This window comes from Thunnus albacares, chromosome 10 (genome assembly GCF_914725855.1).
Source record: "Thunnus albacares chromosome 10, fThuAlb1.1, whole genome shotgun sequence".
Classification (NCBI taxonomy): domain Eukaryota; kingdom Metazoa; phylum Chordata; class Actinopteri; order Scombriformes; family Scombridae; genus Thunnus; species Thunnus albacares.
The window spans coordinates 9,251,236-9,276,407 of NC_058115.1; the positions used below are offsets into that span (position 1 = coordinate 9,251,236).

The 25,172-nt window shown below is 41.7% G+C and overlaps 1 protein-coding gene across 1 annotated transcript; it reads left to right on the top strand.

Annotated features, from left to right (window-relative positions):
• The first annotated feature begins 13,821 nt into the window (after nucleotides 1-13,821).
• Nucleotides 13,822-23,244, top strand: tbx22 (T-box transcription factor 22). Its single transcript, XM_044363782.1, has 8 exons — nucleotides 13,822-16,332; nucleotides 16,674-16,929; nucleotides 18,427-18,528; nucleotides 18,607-18,781; nucleotides 20,718-20,882; nucleotides 21,705-21,769; nucleotides 22,012-22,097; nucleotides 22,191-23,244. The coding sequence occupies exons 1-8, from the start codon at nucleotides 16,194-16,196 to the stop codon at nucleotides 22,736-22,738; spliced, it is 1,536 nt and encodes a 511-aa protein (XP_044219717.1). The 5' UTR covers nucleotides 13,822-16,193; the 3' UTR covers nucleotides 22,739-23,244.
• Nucleotides 23,245-25,172: the final 1,928 nt, after the last annotated feature.

Here is a 25,172-nt window from a genome sequence, read left to right on the forward strand (position 1 = left end):
GAAACAAGGGATGATTGGGGAGGCAGGTGGGGGTGAAATGGAGTGATTCAGGGGGAGAGTAAAGTGATGACTAGGAAAAACACAGAGAGAGAGTTACAGGGAGAGGCAGAGCAATCTGCAGTGTCTGATGCTTGAGTGAGTTTTCCGAGGAGCTGATTAACAGCAGATTAAACTCGCCGTCCGTCCAGTTTACTTCTCAAACTTTCTAACACGCCTGTTAGGTAGAATTTCTGTGCCTCTCAGAGTGAAAAGAGCAAAACATACACAAATGGACACTCATGTTTTTGTGCACACACACGCAGACGCGCATAGGCAGTGGGCGTCATAATGGTGGACAGGCAGGCGTGTATGATGGAGTCTGAATGCCGGTGTTTCCCTGTGGTCTGCAGCAAACGTCCAGTAAAAGCAATGAAAATACACAGGCTACACGCATTTACGCATGCACATGTATGTACACAAACACACAGTCTTTGCCTGCTCTGTCAGCAAACTGTGAAAGTCTGCAGGGGCATGGCTGGCTTCATAAAGTGTGAGAAAAAATAAGCTCTCATGCATGACATCACCAACTTACAAGCCAACAAAATGTGAACATACACACACACACACACACACACACACACACACACACACACACACACACACACACACACACACCTCATAGATTTGTCATCAATTTCAATACCAGACATGTGAAGCCGCAAGTGACAAATGACTTTGTCCCTTTCCCTGATCCCAAGACATACATACAACGCATGCGCGCACACACACACACACACAGTAATATTCCCATCACTTCAGAGGACATTATATTGACTTACATTCATTTCCCTGGAGACTTACCCTAACCTTAACATAACCTTAAATTAACCTTAACTTTAAACCTAGTCTTCACCCTAAAACTGATGATTTACGTTAAGGGGACTTGCTTTTTGTCCCCATAAGTGAGGCGAGTCCCCACAACATGAGGAATACCTGGTACACACACACACACACACACACACAAAACCCAAAAACTGCTATGGTAACAGCTGGCCACAGATTTGCGTTGAACCAAAAAGTTAGACACTGCTCAGTTCTTCATAACGTCACTGACATGTCTTCATGTGGACCCACCATAATCACCATGTGCCTCGAGTGGAGAACATTTAGTGGTCAGACACAGAAAGCGAGAGAGAGCGAGAGCGAGAGAGAGCGAGAGAGAGAGAGAGAGAGAGAGAGAGAGAGAGAGAGAGAGAGAGAGAGAGAGAAGAGAGTGAGTAAAAGGAAATCATAGGAGAGAGAAAGAGAAGAGCAGATCTCATGGGTAGACATGTGGCTGAGGGCAGTGATGCTGCTTCAAAGCCATTTCAGACACCCCCACCTCCCACCTCCCACCCCCAACACCACCACCCCCAAAAAAAATCAGCATGCATCACACTCTGATGATCCTTGCCCCGCCACACACACACTTTTGGCAATCACATATGGCTTTGAGACAAGGGTGACAAATGAGTCTTTCCTGTGAGTATCAGCTTCTAAAGCTACCTTCGCTCTCCCATAGCACCGCCTGTCTGCGTGTCTCGTACTCTTCATCCTCACCGCTTGGCTAACCTCGGGGAAATGTAATAATTTCATGCTGAAGGAGCTCTGGTCGTGGTGGTGGTAGGGGAGGGATGTTAAAGCAAAGATCGGGATTAGTTTGAACCGGCTAATTGTAAGTTTGTGCATAAAGTCCTTTCTAAGCTTCAGCTTGGTTCTAACTACTAGCTAGTTTCAAACTTTACTATATTGTGTTGCATTAACACAGAGGTTAAGAGCATAACTTCCAAAATTAGCTACGGGTTTTAGGGGGCAAACAATATATAAAACCTAACAGTCATTTATTGAGGCTAAAATAATTTTATATGACCATATTCAAGAAAAATGGGTCTTTTTACTAGACTTGTGACCTAATGTTGCTGCTTGACTGTCCATCTTGCAAAGATGTAGTGAAAAGAAAAGAAGGAGAATACGCTGGGATGAAAAGACTGAATGAGTGCAGGAGTGAAGGAGAGGACAAAAGTTAGGACAGGAAACAAGGAAAAAAGGTGGATCACACATGTACAGTATATGTGATGAAGGACAACTCAAGGTAAACCATTGGCGCAGGTAGAAAGGGAAGAGTGAAGGAATCATAAAGGATGAAAGAGTTCAGAGGGATGGACGGATGGAAATGGACGGATGTCTGTTGTGTTCCTGAGAGTTAAACTCTGGGGAAATTACCTCATCATCAGGAGACTGCTCCAGAGCGCTATGCTTCGGCCATGTTGACTTAGAGTACACACACACACACACACACACACACACATATACACACACACATATACACACACGCACACACCCTCTGCTGAATCATAGCCAATAGCATCATAGTCTCGTCGAATCACTTCCAGATTAAGTGACGTCACCTCTGTCAGGTTCACAGGAGGAGCAGAAAGCACACACACACACACACACACACATGCACACACACAGCACCTTTCCACTGGAGGGCGAAACACTGATCTGTATTTTTCCTTCAATTATGACACAGAGGTCGTTTCAAGGCCTTTTAATCCTAGTTCCTTTATTGAACTCAGAGAGAAACTGTCCTCACATCATACGGTGCGGTAAAGCAGTGGACTGACAGACTTAAACTCTTATGGCTGAACGCCACAACGCTGCAGTCCTCCCTGGACTCTAAATGCCCCTAATAAGGTTTTAGTAGCCAACACATGTTAAAGAAGAAGCGGGAAGGTCATTAGTTCATACCCCAAGATGAAAGGGAAAATATGGGGAAAGTGACACTTCTTTCTCTCTGCAACTACTGTTGAGGTGCCCTTGAGCAAAGCGCCTTACTACCAAATACCCTAAAGGACCTTCTGTAGAGGACTGTGGCTGTAGTGAGCAGGTCCTAGATGTGAATGTGTGTCAGCGTGAAGCTGTTTTTAACAAGAAGGCACCCACTGAATGAACCTCCTTCTATGCTGAACCAATCTTCATACGTTTCAATTCAATAGACATTTTTAAATCAATACTCCAATTTGTTATTTAAGAGATTTAGAGTTGTTTATTGGCCAAAGATCTTTCACTACAAAAGTTTAACAAAAAACTATATGGTGTAATAACAACCCCATCACCCCTCCCCCCAGGCAAACAATGCCTCCAAAAATGAAATAGAACTATAAGTGGTGTTATTTAGAAGTAAAGACAAAGACAATTTTGTTTAATAGTTTATATTTGAACTACACTATTAGTTTTCTTTATTACAGGTTTTTAAGTTATAACTGTTGGCTTTATTAATGGTTAATTAAGGTTTTTAAGATCAGAAATAAACCAATAGACAGGTAGGTTACAGTGGAGAATTTTAACAACTGAAGGGATTTGCCGACATAAAAGTTCTTAAATTTCTTATTATTAATCTATAAAAAAGAAATCAATAATCTATTAACCATTTATAAAGCCAGTGATTACAACTTAAATCTTGTTTAACAGATGCCCTATTAGAAAGTGCTACAAATACATGAAGATTTATTTCCTTTAAATCGTTTCTTAAATGCATTTGAAGTGTATAAATATACAATATAGCATATATATGTATTTTCATTTTTTTTTCAGATACAGTTTTTCCATTGATTGTTGCTGATCATTGTCTGTCATTTTCCTTATTTTTACAGTGTTCATCTTACATGATCTTAGTTTTCACTGTTTCAATGTATTTTCATTATTTTTTGTTTTGCCTTTTTGTAAAGCACTTTGTCATCTCTTAATTTACAGTTATAATAATAATGATAATCATATTAATTATTATTACTATAAATAACCAAATTTGAGATCGTTGGAAGGTCAAACTAAATGTCATGGGATGTAAAATGTGAGCACCTCTGTGTAGTGCCACTGTGATGAATGTGTTTTCCTTTACAGGGCTGCATGATTTCATATGAACCATGATACCTAAAAGCATCATTGTGTGTAGGTATAGTAATGTCGTGTGTCAGTGTGTGTGTGTGTGTTGGTGTGTGCATGCATGACCGTGGGGGAGGGTCAGAGGATATAAGAGTAAGCTGCTAAAATTGATGACATCCCCGACACCACCCCTGTTTCTCACCGTGTCAAAGTTCACCATGCAAGAAGGAAGACAAATGTGATGTGATATACTGTGGATGAAAGTGATAGCCTGCCTGAGTGTGTGTATATGTGTGTGTGTGTGTGTGTGCGTGTGTGTGTGTGTGTGTGTGTGTCTGATTGTCTGGAAGGACTTTCCTGCACTTCAGAAGTCTAAGCCCTGGTCAGGATGTAGTTATGGAGCGCTAATTTGAGAGCTGTCTGATTGCGGGCTTTCTGTGGGCCCCTACCAAACACACACACACACACACACACACACACATGCACACACACACACACACACACACACGCACACACACACGGACACTCTTTATCAGTCATTAATCTATCAGGTGCCATTAACGGGGGAGGATGGGCTGATTGGAACCAGAGGGAGACAGAATGATGTCACACAAACACACTTCACTGCCAGAGCGCTCATGTGTCTCCTTGTCTCCCTTTCATCCTGATCATCACCACACACACACACACACACACACACACACACAGAGGCTTGTACATATGACTGACATATAGACAGATAAAAGTGCAGAAGAAGTCCTTCGAGTAAAACACTTATTCATGCTCTTTCGCTCCTCTCCAACGTCTTAGGCACAGCAAATGAGGAATAGTTATTGCCAACACCAGCTTCTATAAAAGTGGATCAGAGCCTGAAGAGAAGCCTGAAAAGCTTTGACTTTTGAAGAGTTTGGATACAACAATAATGAAAAAGTTATTGTGTATGAAGTTGTGCGCAAATAAGTATGTATCTTTGGTGAATCCTTCCTTTAAAGGATAAAGGGATTGTTGTCTTCTGCTCCAGCCTGTCGTTATTTTCCCACAACATGCATGGATTCACTTTTACACTGCTGAATACACACGCTACGGGGCTATCTTTGGAGGACGAGCTATTGTTTAGCATTGACAGTAATCCTTTAAAGAGGTGCTGTATTTCCAGGCTGAGAATGGATCTCTTTATTAACACTGACGGAGGTTCATTATCTATAAATACAGGCGGGAGCCACTAATAAATCATTTCTCATGGCCCTGATAGAGCACTAACCACAAGGCATTAAGGCATCGTGAATGCAAACCACACGCTGGCAGGCGAGCTCTTTGCGTGTGTGTTTGTGTGTGTGTGAGTTACACCACGCTTTGGCAGGCAGGATGATGGGGCTAGAACTGCGCTTTTGACTGAAATAGCATGTTGTCTTTTGAGTTCCCGTTTCGGCAGCGTTTAAATTATAGTGTCTCTACGGGGCTGCAGAAAGTCTCTTGGGGTGGGAAAAAAGTCAGAAAAGAAAAAAAATGTTTTTCTGTACATGTGAGGACAATCTGGATATGACAAAATAGAGCCTGAATGACTCTGATCTCTCTTCTACAGTGGTACAGTAGCAGTATTAATTAGTTACTACAGCTTCAAAATCAGAGTCAAAACCATTAACATGTGTGCAGATTGTCATGTCAACAGCTGTGGTGTCACAGTGTATCATTGATGATGGATTTCAGTGGAATTGCAAGAGGCCTGGATTAGGTTGTGTAATCTATTTGTAAATACATTTCTGAGGTTGTGTGTGAAGTCCTCTATGTGTTTACTTGCTAGTTTCAAACAAGTCATGTACTACATCGTGTTGAAACATTAAAACTTAAGAAATGTCTTAGCTAGTAAAGACTGTATTGCTGACCAATCAAAAGTAACAAACAGAAAGTCACTGTAGCATAACTTCCAAAAATGACAGTTTTATATATTAAAGTTAACTTCAAATCCTTTGTAAATGTAGATATGACTTTTTATGTCATGTTTTTTATGTTAGGTTTTATCTATATGTGCTTAAATGGAGACATGTGTGCTTCAGAGATGAATGAGTGGAAAATGTGTGATTATACCAACCTAGCTGACATTATTTGGTCATTTAGCAAAACCTTTGCTGTAATTTGAGGTATTGTTTTATATTTGTGAAAGGTAACTTGAGGTCTCCCCAGTTCAACATCATTATTAAACAGCATTTTGCCAGGTCACATGTGTTGACCATATTCCTTGTCTCTTTTGCTCTTCAATTTTCTCTTCAACATGGGTCATATATCAGCAAGCTAACGTTAGCTTTGTTAGTCAGAAGTAAATATTAAGTAATACAATCTTTACTTAAAGTCGCTATAATCTATATTTTAAAACTAACAATGACAATGTGTGATGTAATTGGCGTCACTTGTAGTGATGAACTTACACAGAATTATCACTGGACTATGAAGCTCCTCTCAACTTATGTGGCTTTAAAGCGAGTTTGCTGTCTGGCCTGTGATTTCACTGTTTTGGTTCATTCCTACCACTCTCATAGTGTTGTTTCTGGTCACAGCAGACAGCTGTTTTTTAGCAAAAAGGTTAAAAAAAAATGCACTGTACACTACCCGCTTAGCACCAAACAGCACAGACACAAATAGCAACTACCTGGTGAACATTTAGCAGCTAAAGACCCAGATATTTCCCTCAGGAGTTGGCAGATAGTAAAAACAGAGCTAAAAGAGAGTGATTAATGGACTTACATTCACCAGGTGGGCAGAAACACGACTCTAAATGAATGATAATGTTGCTCCATAATTGCTGGATGATGTGTAAATGATGCAACAAGTTTGCCATATCTTGCCATAACTTACAACGTTGTGTTCAAAACAGGGCCGGCCCTGACTATGTTGGTGCCCTAGGTGAGATTTTAGATTGGAGCCCCCCAAAAAGTGCAATTATAGTTCCTCCAGTCCTAGAACTTCAAAGATTAACTCACACTAAAGTGCAACAATGGTACTTCCATATCGTTTCAATGTATTACATACCTTTTCTTTATAACAAACATGTGTCATGTCTCTAGCTAAATAGCTAACATTGTTTTAAGGCTAATTTGTGCATGACAATGCTGCATTTTGACATGTTTATATGTCGCATTTACCCCCTTTGATGGCCCTAAATGTAACTGAAGTCCAGCAGCAAAGTTTCATAGGGGAATATTTCAACCACTACCCTTGTCACTCTGTTCCAAGGGGTGAGGGGCACTCGAAAAAAAGAGATAGGCATGAAAATAAAGAAATGGGATTGGCCCAAAGTCCTCCCAGTCCTCCGGCAAAAAGGCAAGTGGGCAGGGGGAGTGCTTCCTATAAGCGACATAAGCGGTCACCTCTGGGTGGTGTCGAACTTGTGCCCAGAAAATTAAAAGTGTTCATCAGTGAGTGATCATAACAGTCAGAACATACTAGAGCATTGATGGGTATGTATGTGGAGTAAAGTGTATGTAGAGAGCATTAGAGTTAGAGAAACTGAAAAGCCATCCAGACTGCAGCACAAAAAAATAAAAGAAAAAAGAAGATGAAACATGCCAAGGAGAAAGGTATGCTATTTTGATTGTTAACTTTGCATTTTGTCAATTTTAGTGAATGGATCAGTCATGCTAGCATCATGTAATCTTGCTAGAGAGCTAACATAAACTAGCCAGTGCTGGGGTCAGGAGTGTGTGACATTAGCTAACAACATAAACATTATTGCTATTCAGTCAAAACTGTTGTCAGGCTATTTGGAGCAAAACATATAAAGCGCAAGTTCAGCTATGAAGGAATTTGTGTCATTTTCATTGTGTCATGAAATTTGAATTTGAGTAAACAACATTACTTTAAGTGTAGTGTAGCGAGCTATAGCCAGTGTGTGTGGTATAAGGTTAACGTTAGCTCAGCTCAGCTGGTAATGCTACGTTACAATTACCTCACACTAACCCTGGTTGGAATGAAAAAGTCTCAGGGCAGGCTGTCCAAATTAGGTTTGGGAACATGTACATGAGTACACATGTATTCGCTGGTGAATTTATAATCATTTAAAAAAAAACTGTACATGATACTTGTTTTTTTTTTTAATGGACAACCCGTGCACATATGAAAAAAAAGGAATGGATAAAGAAAAACAATTACCGTTACTAAACAATTGCAGATATGGTCCTACAATGTAAACTAAAAAGAAATTACTCATAGTGGAGAAAAATGGACATGTAGCATTCCCACCCCTAGTCCAAATACACCAAAATGCAAATACTTAATAACTTAATAATAGCTTAGCTACATTTAACAAGGGGAAATTAAATAGTTGCCTAGTAATGGAAATGGTTGTCTAGGGCACCAGATGTGCTAGGTCGAGCCTTGCAAGTGGGGATCAAGGTGCCATTCAAGATGTTTGGTGGCACTGCCTGAGGAAGCACATGAAATTTGGTGGTTGTCAGGTGAAAACTGATGGCCAGTAAAGCTTCAGTCAAACCAGATGAAAACCCATGCAGGGAAAAATGAAAGGAAACCAGATAGAAGGAATACCCACACACTGAATCAGAGCTCCCTTTTCTTTATTTGTGACATTTTGACCAACTACAAAATGTCAAAATTCAGTGTGCAGGTACTCCTTCTACCAAGTTTAATAGTTTTTTTTATCCAGCACCTATCCCACTGAGGTTTTGTGGTTGTGCACACAACTACTTTGTTTCATTGAAAAAGAAAGGAAAAACATTAAGGTGTACAAGTATTTCCAAAAACGGTATAAAAGCAAGCACACTGTCTGTAAGAAAAAACCCCAAAGAAAAACGTGTCCCACTCATACGGTGTCCTAGGCGACCGCCTATGTGGCCTATGAAACGGGCCGCCCCTGGTACACAATATCATGTTTTTCCGCTGCCCAACGTGGCAGCACATATAACACAGTGTCCACACTATGCATGTACAGTATGACCAACTGTTCGCCATTTTCAACTTTGTGACTGTTGGCTTAAAAAATATTGAATTCTTGCTAGATTAACAGTATTTCCTCTTTTCTCATTCTTTGCTCAATCCATCCTGTCTACCCCAGCTAGTGTCTAACTCAAGCCAGGCCAGACCAGACAACTCTGACAGTTTAACCTTCCGAAGAGGTCACTCTTATTCTTACAGCAGCCAGTCCAGCACAACCTCCTGTTTCACCTCAGACCTGCCCTATATAACCAATCATACCCCTATCCCATTCTGCAAAGATGCGGGAATGAAAGGTCCGATTAGGGCCTGCTGGAAGTATTCAGCGTGCAACCCCCGCCCCTCCCGGCCCATCACCCCAGTCGGCGGCCCCTTCTAACCAGCTCCTCTCCCCTCGGCCCTGTGCTGCTCAGAGCTGTGATTGACATGTGAATTACAGTGTGTGGTGATGATAATAAGAGTGCTAACCGGGGCCAGGCCTGCGCCTTCCAGCCAGCAGCCAATCCCAGCTGGCACAGCCTGAAAGACAACCGCTGCCACCATCTGAAGAGGCAAATAAAAATGACAAGCTAACTGTTAAAGAACTGCTGATTTTTCACATGTTGTTTTAAAAGCTTTTGTGGCTCTGCCAGAATTTTTTTCAACTCTTTTCTCCTAAATTTTCAATCTTCCAGCCCCCCTGACCACATCCAGATATATGAAACCCCTCATTTATCAGGGCAATCTAAAAATAATTCCCTTCCACTGTGGAGAGGCTTTGATAAAAAATATTTGTGTTCAGAATGATTGTGCTCAGTGAGACAAAAACAGATAAAGACGTGTGTGACTGTGGGGTTCCACAACAACCTCCCACCACACACATGCACAAAAAAAATGGATTTCCCCTAAATAATTACTACTTCCCATCACCGTGCATGTTAACAACACCAAAAGGAGCCCTCAACACATTTCAAACTCCCGCTTAAGTCTAACAACTTGAAAGTGTGTTTATGTTGGAGTGCTGGCATTGTTCACTTTTATGCTTTATTTTATCCAAAGAGCCCAACATAATGTGCTAGTTACACATTATGGTATTAGAAAATTACTCTCTAACACCCTGCGGATTAGTTTTCCAACCCTTGACATCCTTCTGGGAATAACTATTCTCATTCCCAGCGATCTATTCCCAAATTCCAACTCCCCAAAGCCCTGTGGATCCCGGTGCCCTGTTCAATCAGAGTCCTGCTTGGCAGAGCCGCCCGTCTGGGCCATCACTCCGAGGAGCTGACGAGACGGAGAGGAGAGAAAAGACGCTTGACTGAGATCCTCACATGCAGAGTCTGACTCTCATTATCAATTACGGCTGTTTTTGTTTCTTTTTACCGCAACCATTAACCACACAGTTACTGGCAGTCAGAGAGCGAGAGAGAGAGAGAGAGAGAGAGAGGAACATAGAGGCAGAGAGAGAGAGAAAAGGCAATTTTCATAAAAAAGAATTAGCTATCCAAACAAGTGAGATGAATGTGCCATGCAGACGGATTCACAGCGGTGCCTCATGAAAGCGTTGTGGACAGATGAAGGTCTATATGTGTTTAATAGGAAGAGGGTGAGTAGCAAGGGATAACTAAAGGCTTAAGAAAAGAGGGAGACAAAGAGGGAGGGAGAGGCAGAAGATAATTCACAACACACTTGTGGTGAGAGGAGGAGGCTGCATCTTGGCAGAGATGTGACTCTCCTCTCCTCTTTTCTCCTCTTGCCCTCATCCCTTGTTACCCGCCTGGTCAGGCTGAGGCAGAAGGAGCCAGTGAAGGCTGGATGCCGTGGCACATGAGCCATTAAATCTTCCTACACTGTGGGTAGGGGGAAGGCGGTACTACCAGGCCTCATGCCCAGGCTCCTCAGACGCTGCCAGGCTCAGAGAGCTGGAGAGCGAAACACAGAGGTGGTGCACAGAGAGAGAGGAAAGATTGTGGATAACAACACAGATGTTTCAAACTCTAGCAGGGTTGACTGTTGTAATTTTTAGCTTATTTTGGTCCACACCAAAAAAAAAAAAAAATCATAAATTAGTCGCACTTGATTCAGAGAGAGAGCACACAGCGGACCTATCTTAAAGGTTTATTGCTACACTTACATAAAGTTGAGGAACTCACAGGAGACAGATTTTAAAAAGTTTGTTCAAATTTGGAGCAGCAGTGGCCAAGATATCCTAACATTTTTGTTCCGTATGGGTCAGAGTCCAAAGGCTCTGGATCCTACACTTCCCATAATGCAGCAGTTCTCAAACATTTTCTGTCATACGCCCTTTGGAAACAAAAAGAGAGAAAAAAATGTATCCCGACATGTAAAACAAATTCATTTTCAACCATTTACAATATTGGCAAGGCAAGTTGATTTTCACTGAAATAATATTTGAACACGAACTGCAAATGTTTGTTGTGAAAAATGCGAGTTAAACTTTACAGAAGACACAAATGACAATAAATCTCATGATAGTGAACCTGAGAGAAAGACAGGCTTCTGCATATTTTGTTTTTGACTGTTTACTGAATGAATATCACCTGTTTTTCTTTTCTCAGTCAACAATCATCATGTACTTAACATGTCGTTTTGCTGTCTTAATAAATCTCGCTAACCTGAATCTTTATTACCTTTCTAGCGTCAAAGCACTCTGGTTTGGTTATTGCTTCACTTTTTTCTCACTCTGTTCTTGTGCAATGGATCTAAACCCCTTGGAGCAGGGCTCTGCTCCCATGGAGAAATACTGCCACTGTGCACCTTGATAGCATCTTTTGCCTGCCTGGTTAATGCTCATATCTTTCAATCTCCACACCCCAAATTCGTAATGCAGGCTCTCTGTTAAACAACTCCCAGTCTGAGCCCAGATAACCCTAATGACATCATATTTTCTCAGACTTGACAAAGCTCCTCCAGTGTTACAGAAGACATTTTACAACTCTTCTCACAGGCTGAGTCTAACCGACTATGACGAGTAAACTGACCTTTACTGTTCATGTACAAGTGTTTTTTTGTATTGATTCTAGATTTCTTTCACTAGTTTATAAAGTCTACATGGTCTTACACCAACATACTTCTCTGAAATGCTTTGTATAAAGGAACCAGGAAGGCCCCTCAGGTCCTCTGGCAGGAGCCTTTTAGTTGTTCCAAAATGTAGGACAAAAACATTTGTGAGGCAGATTTTAGCTTTTATGCTCAAAGCTGTTGGAACAGCTTGTTGGAGGATCTGAAAGCAGCTGAAAGTGCTGATATCTTTATACATAAACCTTCTTAACTTCTGCTCACAATGTTCTGTGATTGTTAGTTCTATTGTTTTCATTTTTATGTCACTTTTATCATCTTATTCATATTTTAACCTTATATCTATATATTATTATTCATGTCCACTACCCTCCTACTGTCTATAGCTGTCTATATATCACCTGTAAATATAAAATATCAGCCTTTAAACAGCATTAATGTGGTGCTATAAATAAAGTTTGACTGATCGATTGTTTAATAGAGGAGGGTCGTGATAAAGCTGATTGCAGACGCTGAGACAGTTGCGATTACATATTTTTTGGTTATAACATAAACAGCAGCAGCATTTTAAACAGGTGAGACTTTCCTCCCTCTCATCCAGACATCATGGCAGCAGCCAAATCAGATTAAACTGATTTCTCTCAGTAAGAGATGTTTAGTAAGGAGAGAATTTGGATGCTTTTCAACAGCAAATCAAGGGGCATGCTACGACTGTGTTGGCAGACACAGTCGATTAACCCCTACAAGCAGGGAATGATGGGATCGGCGTCTCGCTGACTCTCCCATTAGAGCCACTGTAAAGCTGCAGCAGCAATGAAGAGACGATGTTCCTGCACTGAGAGAATCCCTGCAGGGACTCGACAGTCTGAGAGACACTCTCGACCTCAGACGGTTGTACCCCCCAAGAGAGGGACAAGAGGGAGGTTATGAGTAGCAGATGTGAGATGTGACAACACACACCATGCAGCTGATGACATGTCAGGGTCAAAGGAATTTGTCACTCTGTAATCGGTCATGTAGTAAAAAGGTTTGACTGCTCGCCTTTGCTGTGTTTTTCTCCTTGTCTTCTTCCTTTCACATGCACTCTGGATGTTTTGGCACTGTCTATTTACAGCAGAAATGGGAGAAGCAGTCAACACGAGTAAATAACAAACAGCTCGTGCTACTTGAAATTCTCACTGAAGATGTTTCAGGTTGATCTGTCAGAAAAGCATTGTTGGAAACAATTAGCACATCATTGTCTCAGTATACTGTAGAGCGTGTGTTCCAGGTGGGCCGTCATTCATGTCCAATACAGAGAACTCACATCCTGTTAGTGCTGCAATACATTAAGTGTGTTACAGCGTTATGTATTCAAACATTCTACATACAGTATGTCACTGCGGACGTGTGGTGGAAGGTTGACGTTTGGCAGTGAGTGGGCATCCGCTCCTGCAGCCCATGCCCAGAATAACCCTCTCACACAAACACACACACACACACACACACACACACACAGAAATACACACACACACTAACTGCTCAGCATCAGGATCCAACTTAAAACAAACCATCAGGGGGCCCCGTCACATCCACTCAGCACTGAGCAACAGACAGACAGCCCTGTTTATAAACACACACACACACACACACACAAGAGCATGTGCACACATACAGTAAAGACAGACGCCTACCATGGGTGCAGGACTGGTCGTGATTACTCTTTGGGCACTGGCCTGCAGCTACACACACACACACACACACACACACACACACACACGTCATGGCAAAAAAAACCATACCAAACAGTGATTAAACAAAACATTCGTATCGAAATAGAAGAAAATACCAATTTAATTGATAAAAGACATAGTTAATAGTTTAGCAGAATGTGCCTTTAATCAACCAAAGTTAACTTGATTAATGTGCTGCCCTTGAATCCTCAGTTTAATCTACCTGGTGCATTTAAAAGCCCACCACTAAGTTTCAATTGCAAACCAATTATCCGCAAATGATTATTAATTAGGCCAGGGATACTCAAATCAACAGCATGCGAGTGGGCCTGAAGGCGCAAAATAATCGGAAAGCCTAATGGCAGCTGGTCATCAAACTTCCGCATTAATGGAAACCTGAGGCCCGTGTTAAATTGGATTTGAGTCTCTTGTTTCCGCCAAGCGTGCGTATTGTGCTTAATAAGAGGAAACATGTGTGCCAAACATCCCTGAATGGGACAAATGCAGATTTGCGTTGGATTAAGAATCATAAAACAACGCGAAGGAGCTTCCTGTTGTGTTTAAGTGAGCCAGGCATCACTTGCCTGCGCGCCAGTCATCACTCGCCTGACATCCCATAATCCCATGACGAAGATTTATGACCTGACTGTTGAAGACAACATGGAAAAATAATCTGTGTGGAAGGAAACTACACAGGCTATTTCTATCGGCTTCTTGCGTCTTTTGTTTCAATAAGAAAGCAGCAGCGGGCCTGTGCGCACAGAAACAGACAGGCGGTTATTTCTGCTGCACTTTTTTTTTCTTCTTCTTCTTCTTCTCCGCAGTTATAAAGCAGGCCGCGTGTTTGGGATGCATTTTGTTACAGTATTGAAAGAAAACGACAAGTTGGAGAAGAATAAACATAAATCCAGGCCGCGGTCCTGAAACAGGTTATGATGACAGAGAACATGTGATTCCGGTTGGTCATAGTTCTCCATTTCCCGGCTGTTATCAGAGATTTCCATCACCAACCAAACCAACCGTGCCGTAAACACAGCCCTCATTTGTTTTCTCCTCGGCGCAATTATATCATGTGATTAAAAAACATTTTAAATAGAGCCTTCGCTGACTTTTATTTGTGTAAAGCGGATCTATTTCATGTAGAGCAGTAATGTAATAATCCCGAGCTGTCATTACGGCCCAGTTTCTCCCTGTGCGCCAAACTCCATCTGATCTCCGCATTTATGAGAACCAGACTGGCGCACACCCTCACCGGGCACCGCAAAAAAAAAAAAAAAAAAAAATCCCACTTCTATACCGGAGAAACGGGAGACAAGAGAGCGCTTTAAGGAAAGCCTTCAAATGAATATAGGAAATGTTAGCTTCAACAGAAATGCAGAGAGTTTGGTGGAGATATTTTACCTTCCAGATGGTCTGAATTAACAGACTTAAATATTTGTGCCTCGGCTCTCCCTCTAATGCTCTAAAATGTTCATTCTATTTATCTATCCGCTGTCTAAATGGAAGGAAGCAACATGGAAAACACGCAGGTCAAACTCTGCTTGCTTATGCAAACGAAAAAAAATGTCTCGAGAGAAAATGTGCCTCATAACATTTAAATTAAACACATTCGAGCCTTAAATATTAAATTACTTCGTTTTGTGATGCGTGTTTTCTATTTTTATTTGCGGCCTGTATCTCTCATATTTTATTTGGGGGATCTGCTGGATATCCATTATTATAAAATAACACAAACCTAAAAACAAATGAGCCCTTTAACACTCTTAAAAGTGTCATCATGTTGGTGGCACATTGCGCGTAAAGATGCTGCTGCTGGATGTCCTGGATGCTCAAAGATCTCTGTGACTAATTGACCACTGTAAAAAATATCTGTCATTTATTGAGTCTCGTTATTTTTTCCCCCCTTCAACTAGTTGATAAAACTGGCAATTGATTATATAATTTAACCCGTTTCCTCATAAATCAACTTGATACAGTCTTAAATCGGATGTCACCTAATGATTCCAATAAAGTAATCCATCTCATTTTGCAGCATTTCAAAGTTCTGACATGCTAAAAGGAGTAAACTCGTGATTGATTTAGAGAGAAAACTGGGCGTTTTACTTTTGGAGTAAAATCAGTTCTCGTTTTTCTCAGTGAACTTAAGTCTTTAATGCCGAGATAGATGTTAAGATGTGCATTTTTTGCAGTGGGCCCATGTGGAGGAATGCACACTGCGCACCTCCCTCCCTCCCCTCCCCTCCCTCCCTCCCTCTGTGACGCGCTGAGGGGAACCAGAGGAACAAGCCCTCTGTGAGACAGAGCAAAGGGGAGACACTGAAACGGATAAAGGGGAAGAGAGGAAAATATTGTAGTGAGTAGGGAGAGGCGTGCCAATAATCAAGGATTTGGATGAAGGCGCGCGTCTAGGAGAACACATGGGAACGCACCGGATCAATTACGCAGCGTCACGGAGCCGCCGCGACAGAAGAGGGGCTCCCTGAGGTGCTGAGGCTGCTGCTGCTGCTTGTTCTGCCCCGTCCTGTCCTGACTGAGCCGGGACACTGAGCACTTGCAGGAATAAAGTCAAAGTTCAGACGGATACACGACTCATAGAAACACAGACTCTTTTTCGCCAAGATGCAGGGTCTGAGCTCCCGGGCTCACGCGTTTTCGGTGGAGGCGCTGGTAGGGAAACCCTGCAAGAGGTTGAAAGTGTCGGAGGGACACGAGTCAAATTCAGCTGGAGACACCGGCAGTGACACAAGCATCTTCACCGGTGAGACATCAGGAAATAGTTGTTGAACTTTCGAGAACATTGCTGGCATTTTACGCACAAGACGGAAAAGCAAAACGCACAAAAAACTTGCTCATTGCACTTTTTCGTGTTCAGGCCACATTCGCATTTATTGAGTTTTCACAATTAAATATATATTTAATCAGTTAAAACCCAAATATTGAACATATGGAATTATTTTCCAGAAAATAATTAGCATAACTAGGATATTTTGGTAATATAAAGCTTCACCAAATCAAAAAGTTAAAGCTTCAATTGTGTAAATGCATTACAAAGCTGAATCGCTCAACATCTCACTCATTCCACTCCTTTGCACTTTTCAGGCCTAAGTGAGTATCCAGTCAGCCAGATGAAGAAAGCAGCTTCAACGCCGAGGAGGCCAGAGGACACTTCCTGCGATCCGGAGAGACAAGCTGTCAGATCAGGAGCTGAAGAGTCTGACCCGGGAGGAGAGGAGAACAAGGCGAAGGAGAGCGACTGCCGCCCGGACAGAGAGGTCCGGGTGGAGCTGCAGGGCTCCGAGCTGTGGAAGAGATTCTATGAGATCGGCACCGAGATGATCATCACTAAAGCCGGCAGGTATAAAATCTGGATAAAAGAGACTCATCTTTTTTTTTTAGAGTGATCTTTAGAACAAGGACAAAGAAAGTGCTGCTGCCTTTCTCTGACATTATGCATTGTTTCTTTCCTGCAAAACTTTCCAACTCCAAACGTACTTGCCCTATATATCCAGGAGCAAGAGGACATTACATTATATATCATTGGGTTTTTATGTGCTTATATATTTCTGAACTGTCAAAACTATCAGAAACACATCAAGAGGCAATAAATCACATATCCTTTAAATTTAGAATACATTTCTCGTAGAAATATTGATCCTTTCTCTCATCATGATTAGAAACTCATCAAATAAACTCAACAAAACTCAGCTTAATCACATAAAAGTAATAGTCATCCCCAAACTCTGCACCCGCTGCCGCTCTGCTTAAACTGGAATGGCCTATTACATTTCGTTTGAATACATTAATTTAAGAAATGTATAAATTAATTTTATTTTCCATCAATTGAATTTAAGTGCCAGTTTCCGCCTTAAAGCGACTGTTTTACATGAAGACAGGTCGGAGTGGTTACTATCATTGTCATGATATATGATATGATATTTACATTAACAGTTCTGTGGTTACAGGTGCGCGTTTATCAGGAGGGAAACGGTTTCAGTCAGTTTCACAACAAAAAAACTGTCTAAACAAATTAGCTGAACTTGGAGGTTAATCAGTTTATGAAATATAAATCTGACTCAGCGTGTTAAAGTGGAACTTTGTCCTACTATTTGGTTTACATGTGGAAATATAATTAAAGGTACATCATACACTTGTGTTGTTTTGAATAGCTGATATTTAGAAATAAAGACTTCAAAGTGTGTCAGACCTACAAAAGCAACAGTGCACAATATGTATAACGTCAAATTGTAAATGCAAATTTTTATGATGGTGAGAGTGACTGAAGCAAGAAGTTTATTAAATGTGGGCGAATTGAATTTAGCTCTATTTTCCAGAATTGTAGAAATCAAAAGGAGACCTATGTGATCCAGGACTATCAATTCCATAAAGAAACCTCGTGACACAGAGATATTTCTGCCGATTAGATTAACTTTATCATCAGTCTCAGAGAAATGCATCTGAGGTTTGATAGGTAGCCATGTGTGTCCTTTTCTGTTTTGTTTTGTTTTTCTCTCCAGAAATGAGTTATTGGTATATAACTACTTGCTGAAATGTAGGTTCCGTTTATTCAATTACCGAGAACACACGCTATAAATCTCGGCAGTGAAGATGCCCTCACGGCCCCTTGAGGTCCCTGAACTTTCCTCTGAACTTGGCCGCTTCATGCAGGAAAAGTTCCTGCTCGAAGTTTTGTGTCTGCTGAGTTTTTTTTTTCTTGTAAATTTACCAAAGCAAACACACATCCTTGCACATCTGTAAGACACGTGTCATATTAGATGTCATTGAAAGTGATGGGCCGTGACTCACTTGTCATTTCTAACCAACTCACTGCGCTTCTTTTCTCGCTTCTCTTCAGGAGGATGTTTCCCTCGGTGCGCGTCAAAGTGCGCAATCTGGAGCCTTGCCAGCAGTATTACATCGCAATGGACGTCATGCCGGTGGACTCCAAACGCTACAGGTGAGCGTATTAACATATTCAAACTCAATATTCATTCATTTATTTTTTTACATACTTAAATGTATATACCCCGGGCAGGTACGTGTACCACAGCTCGCAGTGGATGGTGGCTGGAAATACAGACCACTCCTGCATCTCTCCCAGACTCTACGTGCACCCGGATTCGCCGTGCGCAGGAGAGACGTGGATGCGTCAGGTCATCAGCTTTGACCGGATCAAACTTACCAACAACGAGATGGACGACAAGGGACATGTAGGTAACCCAACTGAGCATGAGCTGCCTCCTCTTTTCTCTGTGTTCAATGGCTGAATCCGTGCAGGAGGCCTCCGGGTGAGACATTCAATACAGGGAGGTAGTTTAAGTGATTTATTAGGTTTGCCTAATTGTCAGATTTGAATCGACAGAATTGTCAGATGTTTAAATTAAGGGCTCTTTAATAATTATTTTTAATTCCTAGTGGGACTGTAGTTAATTTCAGAGTTCATTAAAAAAAAACAAGTTTATCAAGATTTAATTGCTGTTTGAATGATCCTAGCATCTTGGAATATTTATTTAGTGGTAGTGAGGTTTAATACTGTCACTTAGTCTTTAACTACTTTGACAGCTTCAATGGTCCTTGGAGTGCCATCATACACATCCTGAACCATGTCCGGTCTAATACTGGATGATTCTTCAGGAAGGAAAGCCTGTATGGAAGTGGAAATCCTTCTTAGCTCCAGAAACTGTCTGTGAAGGTTCAGTGGTGTACAGATGTGACAGATGTGGTGACTGGGGAGGCTATAGGAGGCTTTTGATTTGATCCCCGTGTTTATAAAATTCATCTCAAACAGGGGATTCATTATTCTGGGTATATAAGAACATCATGAAGGAATGTGGAAACACTGTTTGGACTGCAGAGCTGAACCCTGCTTCTCTAAAACAGCCTTATAATCCCTGATGTGTCTGTGGACAGTTCACAACTTTATAATCGGCCTCGCAGGAAGGCTTTTATTTGCCTCATGTTGGTTTTAAATACTCATATGAGTGTTAATTGTCTGATTACCTTTTGAAGGTGATACTTACTGGATATATTACAGTGAAATGGACCTTAAAGAAGAGTGTGGCTGCATTCTGTCTTTTTTTAAAAGCTTTAATGCAGCCATACGCTTTAAAAAAAATCTTTTCATATGAAACTTTATGTTTTTATTATTTAAAAGGGAAAAAAAATAAAAATAATCTGGATTCAGAAGCCCCAAAGCATTCTCTATTTTACTTTGTCTGTTTATTTCTCAAAACACTTAACAAATTTGCAAAATTAAAAGCTACAATTAAACTGCCAAATATGATTTTGGGAAACGTAATTTACTCCCCGATCATTCTGCAGTATTAAGCCTCCTCAAGCATGATTGTACTTGAAGCTTGATTGTTTAATTTTTAAAAAGATGTCAAATACAAATCAAATCATTTCCATTTAAAAGTTAGTTAATTAATATTGTATGATATTTATATAGCACAGTTTAGCTAAACCCACAGTATATTTTAACAGTTTATGAGTGACACTATTTTGCAGTTTATTGATCTGATTTATTAGATAGATTGATAGTGATAGATAGATAGATTATGATGCATGTTGTGACAGTCTTGTAATTTAAATTTTGTTATATTATCACTAAAACTCCATATATCACCTGCTGTAGTTGGTGTTAATTGGTGCAAGTTAAGTGATTTGCATGCATGATGAAATGACGATGGACACACATGAGAGACACTTTTACTCAGTTTTTGAATGTTAATATCTTTAAAATTATTTGAAGCTTCGAGCATCCACAAAACAACTGGACTACTGTGTATTTACAGCTGAGACGATCAGTCGAATAATCAATTAGTCAATCGACAAATGAATTATTGGCAACCATTTTGACAATTGTTTAATATTGTATTAGGTTGTTTTTTTTTTTCTTTGTCTTATGTGACTGTTGGTCAGACAAAACCTTGAGCTTTAGGAAATCGTGACAGATATTTTTTACTATTTTCTGACATTTTATCGACCAAACTTGCTTAATCAAAAGAGAAAAAAATCATCTGATTCACTGTTAATGACAATATCGTTACTTGCAGCTCTGTATGTTTGTTCAACCTATATAAGATAATGCTATATTAGAGATCTACTTTACCGAATGTAAAATATCATCTTCATCTGTTGATGCAGATTATTCTTCAGTCGATGCATAAATACAGGCCACGTGTGCACGTCATCCGGCATGACCCTCGTATGGACTTGTCACAGATCCAGTCGCTGCCTGCTGAGGGAGTGCACAGCTTCTCCTTCCCAGAAACTGAGTTCACCACCGTCACAGCCTATCAGAATCAACAGGTAACACTCACTGAAACTGAATGTATGGTAAAATACTTTGTACAGTAATTTCATACAATTTTGGGCAACTGTTGCACTTCAGATTCATTCAAAACGTTTGGTTATTTCTCTCTTTCTCTCTGTCGCTCTCTTAAAAAACTAAAACTCTGCAGAAATCAGCCAACTTGAAATGACTCATTTACAGTCTTCATACTTTATGCGCCAGAAATATTCAAAAAGCAGATGTCCACTCTTTGTCGTCAACACAGTGATTGTTATGGTGATCCAGTCAACAGCTCAGGCCTGTTTGACCTCACATAAAAATGTTTTAATCTCAACATCATGGAGGTGATGAGGCCCACTTCTCTGTGGTCTCAGCGAAATCATAAATTGCACTGTCCTGATTTTCTGTGGCGCCCGTTGCACAGAGAGGGTGTGTGTGTGTGTGTGTGTTCCTGTGCAGCGGGGCTGACCCCGTTGTTGGCTACCATTCCTCTAGTAACGGAGCCGTCCGCTGGGACTGCCAGCTCTTTTCATCAGGGTTCATTTTACGATCAGCGAATGTATTATTACAGAAACTCAGTAACGAGCTGTGACTGGGCTGACTGCTGGAGTCCGCAGCCCATTAAAGCACCAAATAAAACTGTACGACCCTGAACCCCTTCTCCAAGAACCCTGTTTGACATGGCTGATCGCCCTGGGTGCTGCTGGGAGATGCAGTCCCCGAGGGGGAAAGCTCTGCCACTCTCCATGCTGTAGTAAAGCTGAGCTCATTGTTAGCTTAACACGTCACCGCTTGACACGTCCGCTCTAACCCATGTCTGCTCCTCTCTCCCGGGCAAGATCACAAAACTGAAGATCGACAGGAACCCATTCGCCAAGGGCTTCAGAGATCCAGGGAGGAATAGGTACATAAAACCTCACCAAACATCAACACTTGTTTTAGCTACGTAAAGTACTCCACTTAAGCACCCAAGAGACATCTAAAGTTTAACCACTGAAATTTGATCCCACATAAACCCTTCAAATGAAGTTGAACTGTGTAGTGCTAAATTTCACACCTCTCAAAATCAATATTTAAATACCTGGAATAACGTTTTTCACTGCTTTTACAGTATATATGTGTGTCTGTGTGTGTTTGTGTGTGTAGAGGGGTGTTAGATGGCCTGTTGGAGTCATATCCCTGGAGAGGCCCTCTCAGCTTGGACTTTAAGCCATTTGCCATACAGCTCCAAGGTATACTGTGCTGCAGCTCTCATTACTGCTCCGATCCACGCCGTGTTTTTTTTTTCTATCTCTGTGATTCACGTTTCTGACGTCTTCCGACAGGGAGCTCAGGGTCGTCGTCCGGCAGCGCCTCCCCTCTGAAGAGTCTCCTACCTCTCTCCTCTTCCTCATCCCTTCACCCATTCTCTGTCTCCGCACTCTCCTGCCAGGACGCCGCTCTCCACACCCTCGCTCTTCCTCTCTACGGGAAGACCTCCGCCAGCTCCCCGCTGCCCAGCAGAGCCTTCTCCTCGCTGGGAGCAGACAGACTGAGAGGCCTGCCCCCACTGTCTCCGCTAACAGACCTCCCGCTCCTCTCTGCGCTGCAGGGAAAGAAACCTCCCCACTGCAGGGACCCATGTCTTCACGGGTCTCCGGGGAGCTCCCCTTGCCTGATCCCCCTCCACAGCCCCCTCAATCCTCAGGGGCCCTCGTCTTCTCTCCTCCCTCATCTCTCAGACACTGCCGGCCCCTACTGTCTTTACCGCTACAGCTTCCCCCTGAACCCCCAACTCGCAGCGATTTCCCGGCATGCCAAACTCGCCGAAGACACCACAGACTGTCTGCTGCGCCAGTCTCCGTGGCACCCGACCACCAACCACTGCCTCTGACAGCTGGACCGCACTTGCAGGCTCCGGCCCATTGAGTGTAACAAGCCAAAGCTTATTGCAACAAAACAGAGGGGGCTGATTCTCTTTGAGCAAGACTAACTGAGCAACTAAAAGGAGTGCTAAAGACAGAACTGTGACCACGGGACGTTTTTGTATTTAAAACACTATTTTGTACACCGTGTTGGATTCACCAGCATAAAAACTGATTCTGAGCAATTCTTCTTCACTGTGCACACTCAACTAGAGCCAGTACTCCCGAGTTTGGAGTTAACAGAAATGTAGGCAGGATTTTCATTTGGAACAAAGAGTTAAGTCTCTTTATGGCCCAACAGATCCTTTCACCGCCTTAAACAAGCTGTAATGGTGTTACCAAAGAGCAATAGGACCTGAGGTATGTAATATAGATGTTAATGTACATGACAGTGACTGTTAAACTCACTTAAGTGCCCATTAAAAGTATTTTTCATATTTTTTTCAGATCATACTCTAGCGTTCACAATGTTCTTTTGTATACATAAAGTATGTGTAAGCAAAGTGAAAGAGGAAACACTGTTTTCCAGTTTTATTTACATGAATATACAGAATAATTTAAAGTAAAACAGGAACAAACATGTGCAACTGTGCGAGAGGAAGTGATTTTAGATAAGAAATTATACAAAATGTTTTGTTGTTTTGCAAACTCTAAACTCAACTGAATCCCGGTGTCAGGCTTGGACATCCCTGACTAATAATATGAGCTCATCAGGTCTCTGTGATTTTAGGGGAAGAACAACAGCTGCCAGGATTCAGGAGGCCAGTTTCTACTCCTGTACTTTATTACCAATAATAGGACTAATCAGAGACGCATGGGGGTGAAACGGTTATTCCACAGAGGATTTTGTTAGGCAGGACTGCAGTAAGGCTTCTTGCCCTCAAAATAGGCGCAGCCGTGTCATCATTATTGTAGTCATTGCTAATACATTGTTCCAGGATCAACAGTAAATCAATACTGCTGTGTGAAGACTTTCGGAGAAATGTGTCGAAGAGTCAGTGCCGAATGAAAACCTCTCACTGCTGCGGCGGGCCAACATAACGCAGTGTTTTCTTGCCCATACCGAAGGGGGCACGCCCGTTCAGCCGCTGATGTGATAATTCCTGCCTTCAGCTCAGACTCAAACCCTCCCTCCCTCCCTCTCAGCAGAGCTAGGAACAGCGGTTTAGGCAAAGCGGGGGAAATGGCCTGTTTCCCGACAAACGGTCATAACCAAACAGCAATTTACTTGTCATGGCCAAGCATGATGGTGAGCTAATGCGCGCTGGACGTGGAAATAGCAGGAAGGAGTTAATTGAGGAACTCAGGCAGGGGATGGCCCATGTTTGAGCGGGCGGTCAGGTGCGCCGCTATCAAACAGCCTGCCCTTTGTTTGCAGACAGACATAATCTGTGCTGGTTATTTGATACTGTCTGTCATTTCCATGTTGGGCAGTGTGGGACAATCATTTTAAACTCCCAAGTAATTCCTGATCTTTCAATTAGACAAATTGCTTTCATACCAGGAGAGCTGAACTTTGCACCTGCCCCTCTCCAACATGTAGTGGCCAATGACACACGCACGCACACACACACACACGTAGCCAATATTATGCAGAATAAGATGTGAGCACCTGTCATTATAAGTGTCTAAGTCGTGGTGTGCTGAGTAGGGTATTTGAGCACATGCATACATTTTGCAATAGTAAACTATTCCTTTAACTATTCCTTTATAGTTAAAGGAACCATAAGCATTTTTCCCAAAATAAACTACATTTTGGGAAATGTAGTTATTCACGTTTTTCCCGAGAGTTAGACGATAGATACCTCTCTCATGTCTGTATGTTAAATTGTAGCTACAGCCAGTAGCCAGTTAGCTTAGCCCAGAATGCAGACTAGAAATAGGGGGAAACGGTTAGTCAAAGAAAAAAAGTATTTTTATTCAGATTAAACAATATAACATAATTAGTGGGCTTTAAAGGTGCCGGTAGGTGGACTTTGTCATCTTTGGACAGAACCAGGCTAGCTGTTTCCTCTTGTTTCCAGACTAGCTAGGCTAACAGCCTGCTGGCTCCAGCTACATGTTTAGCCTAAAGACATGAGAGTGGTATTCATTTTCACATCTAAATCTCAGTAAGAAAGCAAATAAGCATATACCTTTAAATAACTTTCATTTTGTGACAGGTTTTAAAGGTAAGTTTGTAAAAGTTTAACGAAGCTCTGTCTTCACTCTTGTCAGACCTCCAAGTTGCTTAAAAATGACTGTTGAGTTAACCTTTTATCAGCCTGTCGATGATTAACCGTGCTGTTCGTCCCCCACATTGTTAATTTGCTTGATAATGTGTCAACATAATCCTCTTGAAGGTGGTGGCTGGAATAACATGGAAACTGTGCTGATTCAACTTTGTAATAACACAAAGAGGGA

Coding starts and splice junctions, on each gene's coding strand:
- tbx22 (XM_044363782.1), top strand. CDS start 16,194: ATGCAGGGTCTGAGCTCCCGGGCTCACGCGTTTTCGGTGGAGGCGCTG. Junction 18,782..20,717: donor AGATGGACGACAAGGGACAT/GTAGGTAACCCA, acceptor CTGTTGATGCAG/ATTATTCTTCAGTCGATGCA. Junction 21,770..22,011: donor AGAGATCCAGGGAGGAATAG/GTACATAAAACC, acceptor TTGTGTGTGTAG/AGGGGTGTTAGATGGCCTGT.